The following is a 13,079-nucleotide window of genomic DNA, read 5'->3' as shown; positions in this document are numbered from 1 at the left end:
GCACATTGGACCATAGTAACATTTTCAATATGCCAACAAGTTTCCCATATATAGTATATTTCCCAGCCTGAGAGCCCTGCCGAGGCCTCACTGCCTTCCCTTGAAGCAATTCAAGGCATTTGAGATGTTTCTGTGCCGATCTGTGGGAAAAGAGCAGCAAGAAGCTGTGACCCCTGGGCTGAGGCATGCTTTGGAAACACCGTCATCAAAAAATCAACACATCAGTCCAGAAAGCCCAGAGGCAGCCGATCTCCTCCTGCCTCATCGGAGAGAGGGCTCCTCTGGATGCTGGAGCAGCAGCCACCGGACATTTCTGAGATGTTTGTTCTATCCAGTGTTGATGCTGAAGTCAATCCGAAAACTAAAAATAAAGATTAAAAAAAATAATAATACTGCAGCTATTTGTTCCTGAGTTGTTATGTTTACCCATACCAGCCCGCCTTTCCATTTAGGCAGCCCGGTAACACCAGATGTTCCATCATTTTCGGTCATATGACCAGCAACATGGTCATATCCCAGAAGATTTAGCCCGCCACAGCAGCTATATTAAACACGCCTGTAATTTTCCACTGCAACTGGAAGATCATGCTCCTTTGGGGACAGAACAGACCCACACGTGCAGCCACTACAGCCCTGAGCCCTCACCTCGCTCTCGCCGTGGCAGGAGGAGATACCACTTCGGCAGCCCACCAGCTCTTGGTCTGGGAAGTGTAGAGGATGCAGGAGACCTCCTGGGAGGTGGGGGATTTGGGCTTGGAGAGTGCAAGAAGAGACTGAAAACTTGGGGCTGGGTGTTCCTTCCCCTGTGCCAAAGCATCTGCTGAGAGCTCACATGCATACCCACCAGAAAACGTGAAAGAGGTCTTTCATGAGTGCCTTGGGGAAACGCAGGTTTGGAATCATCATATGTAGGTACACTGGAGGGGCTGTGTTGCCATGTATACTTAGGATCTGTGTTGTGGTGGCAGCTGGGTCAAAGACACCCACTTTACCTCCTGCAGCCCAAGTGCATGTCACTGAGACTCACTCCCGCAACGCTGACAACCAGGAGCATGGTGTCTCTGACAGCCAACCCTAGCCCTATTACTGATACCCAGCCACAGCTTACATATAGCCTCCTGCATTGGAAACAGGGATGGTTGCAGATTCCACTGCACTTCCTGCTTCAGTTGCAGGGAGGTACTTGCTCTTTAGGTGTGGTGAGGCATGAGGGCAGCATGGGGATGCTCTGGGGTGAGCTGCTGCAGCTCTCAGTGACACCGCCATCACTTGGTCCCTGAAAACTCAGGACTCACCTCCGCTCTCTTGCTGGAGGCAGCACAGTCCAGAGAACGGCAGCTTGGTCCCTGGGAAGCTGCCAGCTTTGCCTGCATAAGCAGCTCTTGTCTGTAAGGTCAGAGGGGTATTTCTGGAGGAAAAGACTCTTTTGTGGATGCTGCTGCCAACTCTGATTATGACTGTATTGGTTTTCCTGACACTGACTTTTGTCACACAGGAGGACTGGTCAAGGCATTGCTACTTCTGAAGTCTACTCCAGGAATAAATCTACTGTTCAGGTGGGCAGGGACAGACATCCTATTCCCATTAATTAACTACCCATGCACATTTCAATGACATTGAAATAAATGAAGCTAAAATCATGTCAAGCAAGTAAAACTGTGAAGTTTTGAACTGAAATGGAGACATTGGAGGCTGTTAGTCCCGAGGTGTCCCCATAGGAGGAGTCTTGTCCTGCCCTCTCCTCTGCTGGGGAGGTGCGTGCTGCTGCAGCATGGTGGCCTGGCAGTCACTGATTAACCGCCTGCCCGGGGAGCTGCTGCCCATTCTGTGGGTTACGCAGTGACCCCCTGGCCACTCATTTCTGATGCTTGACTTCACTCTGCAGCTTGTTTATAGACCTTTTTCCATGGTGCTTATTTCCCACAGCCTTTTTTTTCCCCCTTTCCAGTTTCAAATGTAGGACTGAGCCTGATCTCTGCCATCCCCAGCTTTCTTTTTATGGGTAACTGCTCTGCAACTCAGCCATCAGGCCTGCATGGATTCAGGATCAGGCCAGCCTGGAAAACATTTAGGTACAATCCCCCTTATGAGAAGAGCTTACAAGCCTCCCAAAACAAGGGTGAAATGGGATGTCTGGAACCGTGCTACTTGGCTTTTTACCGCATGGTGAATTTTAACTCACCACAGAGGAAAATATCCCCCATGGCAGCTTCTGCTTCCCCAGCACCATCTTTACTACTGTCCTCTTTAGCGCAGGCATGAAGGTTGCATTGCCAGTGGAGTACACAGTGACACGAGGTGAAGAAGTTGAAATCATATTTATTACATACATGAGATACAAAAACAAATTACCAAAATAGTATCATTTTTTTGCGAGTCCACAGGACCTTGAAAGAAAAATACATACGTAAAGCGGATTGTTAGACTCATGACTTTTCCGGTATTGTATGTCTTTTGTATGTCTTATTGTATGTCTTCTTTTTCTTTCCCTCACACTCATGAACAAAATACACTCTATGCAATGTGGTTTAAAGATGCTTTACAGAAAAGATATATTTTAGTGCTGAAAACTGCAGTAAACTGTGCTATATTCCATACTGGTGTTAATGAGGAAGTATAATGGCTGTATATATTGCAAACACTAACACAGAGAAAACAAATAAAATGTTCAGTCTTAAATACTAACACAAAAATATAACAAACTCCAGGCCCACCATGAATTGCTAGGTTGTGATACGTGAATGTGAGTGTGAGTCCTTTCTCCGTATCCTCTCATTTTCCTGTAGGCAGAGGTTTTCTCCTCTGGCAATTGCATTTTTCATCTCAAAGTCTCTTCTCCTTCTCACACTGTTAGCGCAGTCTCGCTGGAGTCCTGCCCACGGGGTCCAAGTGCTGGTCTGAAGCTGGGACTTCAGTGCAAATACTTTTATCTTTCAGATTGCACCCTCAGATACTCTTGAGTGGCCAGTGCCAGGCTGGCCGTTCCCTTTATATCATTAACGCCATCCAACTGGGGGGTCTTCAGGAGTGCTTCTGTTTCAGGGGTTTTTTTTCATGTGCCACCTTCAACCTCTTCTTTCCCCAACACAATTAGACTTCTCACACTGTGAAGTGGCAGGTAGTAAAGTGCTTTATACAATGAAATATTTACACTAGGGCTAGGTTCATTTCTTAACACTTCAAGGACAAAAGCTCAGAGATGCTGCACCCTCTGGAGCTGGCTCTTCTCTGCAGCCATGTGGTAGGGGTAGAGCTGGCCTCTGCCCTGTCTTGCACTTGTGCCAAGGCAGAGGGATTTGATTCACTCCAGCAGCTCTGTCCTCGCCAGCACCAGCAGAGAATTTAGCCCCCAAAACCTTCAGTGGGGTGACCAGGTTATAAGCAAGTGGCACCCAATTCTCTTTGACGGGAGCCATGTCTTAACCCAAGGGGATGTTTCTGAAGTGTGGTTGTCACAGCCATACTTCTGCCAGTGCCTACCTGCCATTGTGGCCATCGCCTTCCCCACAGCAATCACGATGAGCCTCTGGAAGTCATTCAGGATCCCCACTAGTGGCACTGGCAGTGGTGCTTCCCTTCTCGGCTGTAGCTCGTGGGCATGCTTTCCCTGTCTAGGGTAGCAATTTGGGGTGATCAGTGGCTTCATAGGAGTTGCTCCAACACCACACTGTGGTGAGACAAGCGAGCATTGCCCTGCCTTTGGTTTCCCTCAATGTAACCATGAGCTGGGCTCAGGCAAACCCCTGGCAAGGAAGCTACAGGCGAGTGAATGAACATTGGCCAGGAAGGGTTAAATTAGACAGTGCCTACAACTCTGAATGCCTCGCTACATGTTTTGGCACTATTTTCTTACATTCCAGTTTTCATCCTAGAGGTCTTCTCTCTGTGAAGGCCGTTGCATTTTGTGCATAAAGAAATGCCCAAGGCGGTCGCACACCTCTAGTTGCAGACTCTTTTCAGAATGTCCAGGACCTTTCTTCCGAGAGCTGACTTCCACTGATGGACAAAACTTTTCATGTTGACGATGAGCCTGCCTGTTCGGACATCCTCGTGTCCCGCCACAAGGTACTCCAAGCCTGTAAACCAGCAAAGCGGTCAGGGACTGCACAGCACTGCACTTCAGAGGCCTATTGACACTGCAAGGTCAGCCTGGATATCTAGTCCCATGTAAAAAAGGACGTATATGAAGAAATATTTATACATGTTGATTCTCTCATGTATCTGTATATTTATATCTATGAAAAAATGACCCCTGTGGCACATCTGCCAGTGAGATGGAGTATACAAACATTGACTTTGTTAGCTTCTAAATATAAATGGAAGCAGAACTCTGGGGGCTGCACTACCAGTTTTTATTCCTTATTTGGGAACTGCTATTACCTCCACTTGGCAGCCACCTGCCTCAGCCTGAATACCTGCCTGGAAATTGGTCAATTCAGTGCGTTCCAGTATTGACAGTGTAGGACAGCCCAGTGCTGGTCAGAGTGGCTAGTGTTCCCTTGCAGGCAAAGACACACCAGACCCTCTCTCATGGAGGGAAGGCGATACTAGATTTGCTGGTGTGAACACCCCAGAAAAGCCTGAGGGGTGGCAGGCACACTGAAAAGAGGTGCACTAATTTCTGCCTCTGCCAGATGTTTTAGAGACATGACAACAGTGTGTGGTGAACCTTGCCTGGTACCCAGAAGCTGCCAGAGAGCGCTGGAGCATGGCCTTGCAATGCCCTGCCACAGGGCTTGCCCCAACCATCCAGGTCTGCGGTTGGCTTTCAGGGCATGACTTAAAGAATGAATAAGAGTCAGGCAATAACTGCTGAGTGTGGAGATGAAGGGAAGCTTTTGGCTTGAATTAGCTAAAGAAACACTGCCACAGATCCCAACAGCCTAAATGGGCCACAAATGTGCCATAAATGAGGAAAACATGGAAGATAAATCTCTCCCACGGCAGGAGAAGCTCCCAGACAGGGACAGCATCTCAGTGCAGCACGACTGAGATACAGCAAGCATGTGACCCCCCTGTAGCCCTCCTCCCTGCACTGGTCTGGGGAGCATCATGTGGCAATACTAACTGGCCTGGGGAGATGGGCCTCCCCCAGTGCTCTCAGTCATCCCACTCCATCCTGGCTGCAGTGGGGAGTCTGCTTGTGTTTTCTTGGGTTTTCATTTTGTAGCTCACAATAAAGAGTGTCCCCTAGTTAAAGGTCAAGCATGTTTTTCTTTAATTCAATACAATTTGTTATCTACTTCATCTGAGGTTTTGGGCACACACATCCTCTCTTCTGCCAAGTAAACATAGGACATGTGTATGGCAGTATCACCCTTTTCAAGACATTCATTTTGGCGATGCTAATCCTGCTCTTATTATAACAGCGCTTTTCAGGGGCTCCTAAATCTGTCTCCCTGGAGAGAGAAACATGGCATACACCCACACAGAGCAAGCAAATATTGCCGTGGTTGCTGATTCTGTAAGGTTTTCTGGATTTTCAACCTGATGTTACAGAAGTGTAAAAGTAAAATTAATCAAATGACTGAGATGCCACAAGCCAGGACTTGAGGCTGCGGATTTTGTCCTCTGTTGCTGGTAGGCAGTTCTCTGCTTGCTTGTGTCTGTGCTTGGCAAAGCCAAGGAAGAGAAGGGCTGCTGTTTCCTTGCCGACTGCTGAGACCTTTAAACCTTTCAGCTCAGTGCCCACCCAGCAGTCTAACATGCCTCTGTAGGTGTGTGTGGAGGGGAAGGTGTGCAAAGGTAGTGAATATCCCCTCACAGGAACTGAAGCACATTTACAATTTGAAAACAGCCCATGGAGATTTGATAAATGCTTGGAGTTTTTATTTCTTGCCAGAGACATGAAGAGCCTACCCTCCTTTTGATATCCCTCCAGTGTTGTGACACAGAATAAAAATATGTCTTTCTTTCTGTTATTTTTATCTTTCATCTCCTCTGTGTTTGTGGGAGATGTGATTTCCGTTATAGCTATATGTCAGGAAATTGTTCTGTGTCAGTTCGGCTTTTTATCTGGCTTATTGTTGGTTTATTCATCTGGAGGTCAAAAGCTCTTACTCTGAGAGAGAGTTAAATCTGCTAATATAGTATTGCCAACCAGTCAGAAATGAATGTGGTACCTAAAGAAAATAATGAGATTTGAAAAACTATCTGAGATCCTTTTTTTCCCCTCTGAAATGATTGAATCATAAAGATGCATTCACTTGACATTTTCAAGTTTCCCATTAGGACCAAACTTTACAACTTCTTTCTAACGTGAAAGCTGAGATTACTTTACACTCACGGGATGCCAGCAGCTGCATTTCAAGGCAACACCAAGCTTTGCAGTGTAAATCATGATGGCTGGCAAGGGAGTAACACCTGATGTGTCAGATGCCTGGACTGTCCCTAAGGACAATTGCACCTCAACATTTCTGCTGGCATCCAAGCAATCTTCATCAATCCTGTGATCACTGCTGTCTTTTCCTCTGCTAGGGAAGATCAGTGAAGCTTAGCGGAATTGAAGTTAGTGGAATTGCAAAGCTGGGTGTCAGGTGTGGGCTACCCTGCATGCTCTGTGCTCTGACAGCATTCCTCCAGTTCATATTAAGGCAGCCGTATCTGAGCTTTCTTACTTGTGTTTGCAATATGGAAAAATAAACCAGCTGTATCTATTTAATTATAGATTTATGGTGGTTTACCAATATCCAAAGTCTTACTGCACTTAAAACAAGTAAAGTTCTGTCTAACACTGCTGACTCATCTGACACTGGGACCTGACAAGACTTCCTGACTACAGTTCTGCAACCAAGGCACCTAGCCTTCAAAGCCAAAGGCAGTCCCTCCGGTGGAGATGAAAGAAGACTACAAACACCTCATCAATGAATAACCTTTTTGCATGATCCAGCCTTACAGACAGCCCTTTCCTCCCAGAGGAAGCTCCTGGTGCTCCACACATAAGGGATGTCTCAGCACTAAGTTGTCATTTTGATTGGTGATTTCCAAGTGATGTGTTTGCCTGATGGAAAGAAAACCTTCATCTGAATTAGCTGATAACTGCTGGATTATCTCGGAGCTGTAAAGAAGGGTGTGTCAGCTGGAGCTTAGTTTTGCTCTATTGAAGAAAACCCTGAGTCTGCATCTCCTTGTCTGTACTGGAGACTGCATGCACTGCTTAGCCACCACTGGTTATATCCCATTTCAGTGAAAGATGAGAAGAAAACTGTGAAGCCAAAGCTCTCCTCTCACTTCATAACAGAACATCTTCCAAATCTTGTAGATGCAAATACTACTTTCAAAGAGAGTTTAGATTAGAATATCAGGACAGTATGATTCAAATTAGCATTAGTTTTGAAAAGTTATGTCACGGTGTGATGGGCAATTCCCTCCCTCTGGAGACAGACTGAGAGTCATAAAGCTGTGAGACTATTATGCTTCATAAAGGGAATCAGGTGTTTGAAAGTCTGTAGAATGAACCGAGTTTTGTTCTAAAAAACTCAGACTTGATGGAGATTGCTGTTGGAATCCAAATGACATAACAGCCTGACACTGGGCTGCAATCTCAGCTCACTGCCATGAGGGGATGGAGAGGTGGGAATTGAATTTGTGTAAATGCGGTGGGGAGGTACTGCTCAGGGAGTCAAACCTACCAGGATTAAGAATGGGACAAGTGCAGCCTCTGTTAGTCCAGGATTCAGGGTAGAGTGTCCTCTTGCCCCGGAGGATCTTCAGCTTTGTAGATTTTAAGACTTTCTTGATCTTCACATTGACTTCTGCATGGGAGCCCTTGTCATGAGCTGACAAGATCTTTGTCTTGATCACTGGGAAGACACAAATTCAAAATTAGGAATATATAAACTATTTACAATGTTTTCTTTTTTTTTTTTTTTTTGGTCTAATGCAGGTGTCTGGGTGAAGCAATGAGGACTGTTACTTAATTACAGTGCAGTTAGCCTGATGCTCCTTGCTGGGGATGCCAGGGTCAACTGCCAGGGGAGTATATACATCCCCAAACCTGTGGGCAGGAATGCTGCCGGTTGGTTTGGTCATGGCCCCTGGACTTGCCATGCGGGCAGCGGGAGAATCCCAATGACCTGATTTTCAAAACCTGTGAGAGCCCCATTTTCCCCAGAGCTCAGAAGGACTTCGGCTTCCTTACACTTGTGGAAATCAAGTGGAAAGCCCTGGTTTTAGGAATGGACCTGGAGGCTTTGCTGGCCTTGGCCTGGGCAGGCCAGGCAGCAGGAAGGGGTGTGAGGTGCTGCCCTCATCCCACCCTGGTGAGCACTCTTGCTGCTGGTCCTCCTGCTTTGCACACCTGCTGAATCCAAATGGAGTAGTGGAGACTGAGACATTGGTGGGGACTGAGGCAAAGCATGGAGTATTTTTAGCTCACAGATACCCAGAGGCACACTCCTGCTGAGCCCCTGCTCGGTGGAAGCTCGGGGTTCAGGTCCCATGCGTGACCCTCCCCCTGACCATGCTGATGCCTACCTACACTGGTAGATGTCATGGTATAGTGGTGCTTTATTTAGCTCTGCATCCCAGGAAGCTCAGGGAAAACTCTTCCTGCAGTATGGCCTCCTGAAGCTCATGATGAGCCCTATAATTCATCTGTCTCTCCAGTTCAGCTGACACCTTTGTGAGTTGAGTGATGAAAGGGTAGGAAGCCTGAGTGCACGCACTTTAGATAAGATTTATGAAATTGGGTTTTTGTGACTTTTTTTCACTTATCTTTTGCAAGATTAAACACAGTCACTATGGAGGTCAGGGAGCAGTGCAAAGCAGAATCAGACTTTTTGCTAATATTGCTAAGCCAAGGCTATATTTCAACAGCTGGCAGCCCCTTGAACTTCCCTTTGGGGGTTGCTCCGCAGCCTGCAGAGGTATGGGCTGTCTCTCTGTGCATTTTCAACTTCAGTGTGAGATGAAACAGGTGCAAGAGACCCCTGGAAAACTGTGAAGGAAGGGAGTGCTGTGCAGAGCATTCCTTGTTCTGCTGCAGTGTGAAGGAGGTGGTTCACTGGCACACACCAGAGAGGTCTGGGAAACAAACAGCCTCCTCTCATTCATTTAGATCCAATAGACACATGGACAATATACATCACCCCATTGCAAAAGCTGAACTTTGCTGACCAGGGGCAGTTTTCAGTGGCTGCAGGTGTTTCCTCAGCGTAGTGTCTTGTGTGGTGATCGCTGTCCATCCTCACATTCAGTATAATTCAGATTTAGTTTAGTGATTTCTATGCTGTGCTTGGGACCACCTGGTCTACAGACGGAGTTCCAGTGACTCATTTTTGGCAACAGTACTTTACAGTTTATCTAGACAACCTCTCAGGGGCATTGACAGCTCTAGTCCTCCCATGATTTTAGCACAAGGGTATTTTGGTAGCCAAGAGAGGTGCATAACAGACCAAGACATTTTACCCACCTTAACTTGGCACCATGATACCTATATATTTTGGAAAGGTCAAAGATCTGCCCTTAGACTGAGTAGCCCAAGGTTTTGGGCTACTCCTGGGTTTGCTGGCATGGAGCACTACACAGAGCAGCACGTCTCATGCTTGACACTCTTGGATGGACTTGCAGCACCTCCCTTTTTGTCCCTGCCACCTCACCCGCAACTCACCATAGGTGTACTTCATCCCGCAGAAGACCTTGGGATTCCCTAAAACTTGCTCTTTACATTCGCATTTCCCTGGGGAAAGAAAGAAAGCAAACAGCTGTGGATTGTACTCTAAAATACAGGACCTGCAAGAGGTTTTCATGTGGTCCGCAAAGCCCAGGCAGAAAAAGCCCTATTTTCATATCCAGACTGAATATACAGTCTTAGTCCAAGGGCAATTACTCCTTGTTTACAATTTGAAGAGAAGGTAAACAAAGGCCTTATTATTTTGCCTTGTTATGCAAATAACACGCATGTCTTTCCTGTGGTATTTTCCACACCGTAATGTACCAGACAAAATATTAAAAGGAAATGTTGCAGAGGTTAAGGCAGATTAATGACTTCCGTGATCTTAGAACAAAGAATAACGTGATATACTTATTTACGTTCAAAATGAAGTTGCCCAGACAAATGATGGAGTTTTCTTCTCAATTAACTCAATTATTGTATCTTTGAGATTTTATCGGGCCGCTTTCTGAAGATGGAGGAAATGACGTTTGCCTGCTTGTATGCAGCAATTGCAAGGGAGGACAGTTTGATACTGCACTGTGAGGTCAATCTGCCTTGCAGTAGCCTCACACTGCACCCATCTCCTCCAGACTATGGCAAGAAGAGGGAAACAACTTCCCCAGCTGAAGCCATAGCTGAAATGCTAGGCCATAACTGCATCAGGAGCTGCAATAGATGCCAAAGTTATTGTGGGTATCAGCAAAATAAATTCTGAATTAGAAACTTCCCAATTACCTGCCAATTACCCCCACCCTCTAAATGATGTTGCTGGTTTGCCCAGCATCTAGTAGCTCTAGCAAATACAAAGACACATTTAAAACATGGCCAAGTAAAACATGAGAGTATTCAACCTTGAAATTCAGAGCTGGGACTGCAAATTCAGTCAGGCAACTCTTGTCCTACTGACAGCTAAATGCTGGGTGCAGGCTTTCAGCATGGAGCATCTGCCTAGAGGGTCCTCACATTGAAGGGATGAGCCATAAGACTCCTCCAGCTTGGGGAGAGGAAGTAGATGGTCACACAGGATGTTAATGGCAGAACATCCATCCACTTCTACAACTGACAGGGTGCTAATTACAAGCTAGTGCAGAAGACTGCATCTGCACTGGCTGCTGGTCGGAGGAGTGGGGTAGGGGAACACACGTGAAGCTGCTGCCCTACCAGAGTGTCGGAGCGCTGAGAAGCCCTGCTCATCCTCCCAGCCCCAGGTGGGCTCGCTCTCATTAAGCACTGCCTGAAAAGGAGGCCCTTCATTGTGCCAGGTCACATCTGAGCTGTTGGAGGGAAAGGGACATGGTCAGTTTGGAGCCAGTGGAAAGCAGGGCCTCTACCAACCCATCCAATATGACTGCATGTCTTGGTGATGTTAAATGGCAGGAGCAGTTTTGCAAAGTGGACAGGTGGAGTATTGTCAGACTGGGTCATGAATCCATTTTGGGTTCAAAATAAATTAGAGGGATTTATATGCTATAAATAACCCCAGTGTGGTAAAAAAGAAGCAACATATAAGATCCAGAGGGTGAATTGTTATTAAAATGTACTGTCTAAAGTCAGAGCTTGACTCCAAGTCCAACACAAGCTGAGTTGCAACAGCAACAATGTTCAGTTTTGGTCTCCTCTCACTCAGACGTCCTTGAGGGCCATATTTTGCTTGTGGAAAGGAAGCACCTGTGAAGGTTATGGAAAACACCCAATACATTAACACTAGCACCGAGAGACAATAATCAAACATCACTGGTGCCATGCCATGGTGTGCCAGGCACCCAGGTAAATCACGGCCTCAGCTCCTGCTCTGTCCCCCGTTCCTGACCATACCAATCCCGCATATGTTATATAACGGATATTTTTCAGCTCATGTGCCATACATAAATGGGGTTGGTGCAATGCCTTCCCTGGGATGGAGATCTCAGGGGTAAGGTGAGGCTGGAAGTGGGTGCACAGGGCCCCCCATGGGATTGAGATCCCAAGAGTATGGTGAGGCTGGAGTGGGTGCCTGGGCTTCCCATCTCACCTGCTGCTGCGGCAGTCACCCGTGTGTGGGTCGCAGCTGCGGGCGCAGTCGCAGGGGCGGCAGCCGTAGGCACCAAAGCCCCAGTAGCCGGGGAGGCAGCGGTCGCAGCGGGGCCCTGCCACACCAGGCTTGCAGGGGCAGTCACCGGTGCTGGGGTCGCAGAAGGTGCCGGGGCCCAGGGGAAGAGTGGCCGATCCCAGGGAGTTGCAGGAGCACGCTGTGGGAGAGAGCGTCTGTGAGTGCAAAAGCTCTGCAGGACAGAGGTGCAGGAGATGCCTGCGAAAACACTGCCCTGCCAGGGACACCGGTGTGGTTTCTGGGCTTTGTTTTTGACCCTCACCCATATACATCTGAGCAGCCCCCCTTCAGAATCTGTATGATTTTCACTTTTTGAGCTATCTTAACTAGTCAACCTACCCTGGCGTCGTGTTATGTTTTGCCAAACAGGCCTTCATTACTTTCCTTGTAGCACCCAGACTCCAGTCCAGCCAAATACCCAGGGATCTGCCTGGCTCACAATGATGTTTAAGCAGGTGTGGGTGCTGCACTGAAAAAATGCATCAGAATGCAACTGCTTTCTAAAGTAATGACAACTGTCTTGCATCCAGGAGGTTAAAACCCCCTTCAGAACAGTCATTTTAATTGAAGTGGAGGCTGAGCAAAGAAGTACCCCTCTGTCTCTGGTTTTCTTTTAAAGCCATCAATTAGTAGGACAAATTTCTTCGCTGAAAGAGTAGTCAGGTTTGGAATAGGCTGCCCAGAGAATGGTGGAATCACCATTCCTTGAAGCATACAAAAACTGTGTACATGAGGCCCTTGGTGACATGGTTTAGTGGTGGACTTGGCAGTTCTGGGGTAATGGTTGGACTTCCTAATATCAAACATCTTTTCCAACCTACTTAATTCAATGATTTAAAAACAAACAAACAACAAACAAACAAACAAGAATGAGGACACCAACAGCTCAGAGATATGCTTTTGGGTACACTCCAGGACATGGGTTTGCAGAGTGCATGTCAGAAATGCCGGCTGCTCTTTTTGCCTCTCTCACAGCCCCTCACAGCAGAGCAACGCACTAGAAGCGTACTGGGACACACTGGGAGAAATGGCCATTCTCACAAATTAGAAAGGATGCCTTAAAATAGGTGGTGTGAAGTTTTCCTTGCCTACTGCTTAGGATTCTTCTTTGGCATGAATGCAATTTCTGTCTGTTGTGAGACTGCAATCTTTTTCTCAAGAAATATGCTAATCTTTTCAAACATCAGAAATACACATAACAAAAGTGTGATCCAAACCTCTGGACACGTGGCCTGGCCAGCAGGCAGCGTGGTTCCTCCCATGGGACCAGTAGCTGGGTGACTCCTACTCTCAGGGTTTGGTTCTCAGACCAGAACACATGATCAGCCTTGCGCA

The 13,079-nt window shown here is 47.0% G+C and overlaps 1 protein-coding gene across 3 annotated transcripts in view; it reads right to left on the bottom strand.

Annotated features, from left to right (window-relative positions):
* Window positions 1–2,312: 2,312 nt before the first annotated feature.
* The window catches only part of NTN4 (netrin 4), a 45,254-nt gene continuing 34,487 nt past the window's right edge, over window positions 2,313–13,079 (bottom strand). For 2 of the 3 annotated variants that reach the window (XM_080619613.1, XM_080619614.1), the window contains exons 6-10: window positions 11,667–11,883; window positions 10,817–10,929; window positions 9,611–9,679; window positions 7,632–7,802; window positions 2,313–4,076 (exon numbers count right to left, since the gene is read on the bottom strand). In XM_080619613.1, the coding sequence (XP_080475739.1) occupies window positions 3,940–4,076; window positions 7,632–7,802; window positions 9,611–9,679; window positions 10,817–10,929; window positions 11,667–11,883 (707 nt within the window). In that variant the 3' untranslated portion in view covers window positions 2,313–3,939. The remainder of the gene's footprint in view (window positions 4,077–7,631; window positions 7,803–9,610; window positions 9,680–10,816; window positions 10,930–11,666; window positions 11,884–13,079) is intronic. The other variant, XM_080619615.1, reaches the window with a different exon arrangement.

The sequence above is a fragment of the Psittacula echo genome, assembly GCF_963264785.1.
Source record: "Psittacula echo genome assembly, chromosome: 1".
NCBI lineage: Eukaryota > Metazoa > Chordata > Aves > Psittaciformes > Psittacidae > Psittacula > Psittacula echo.
The sequence above is the reverse complement of the archived record's forward strand: the minus strand, read 5'-3'. Positions and strand labels throughout refer to the sequence as shown.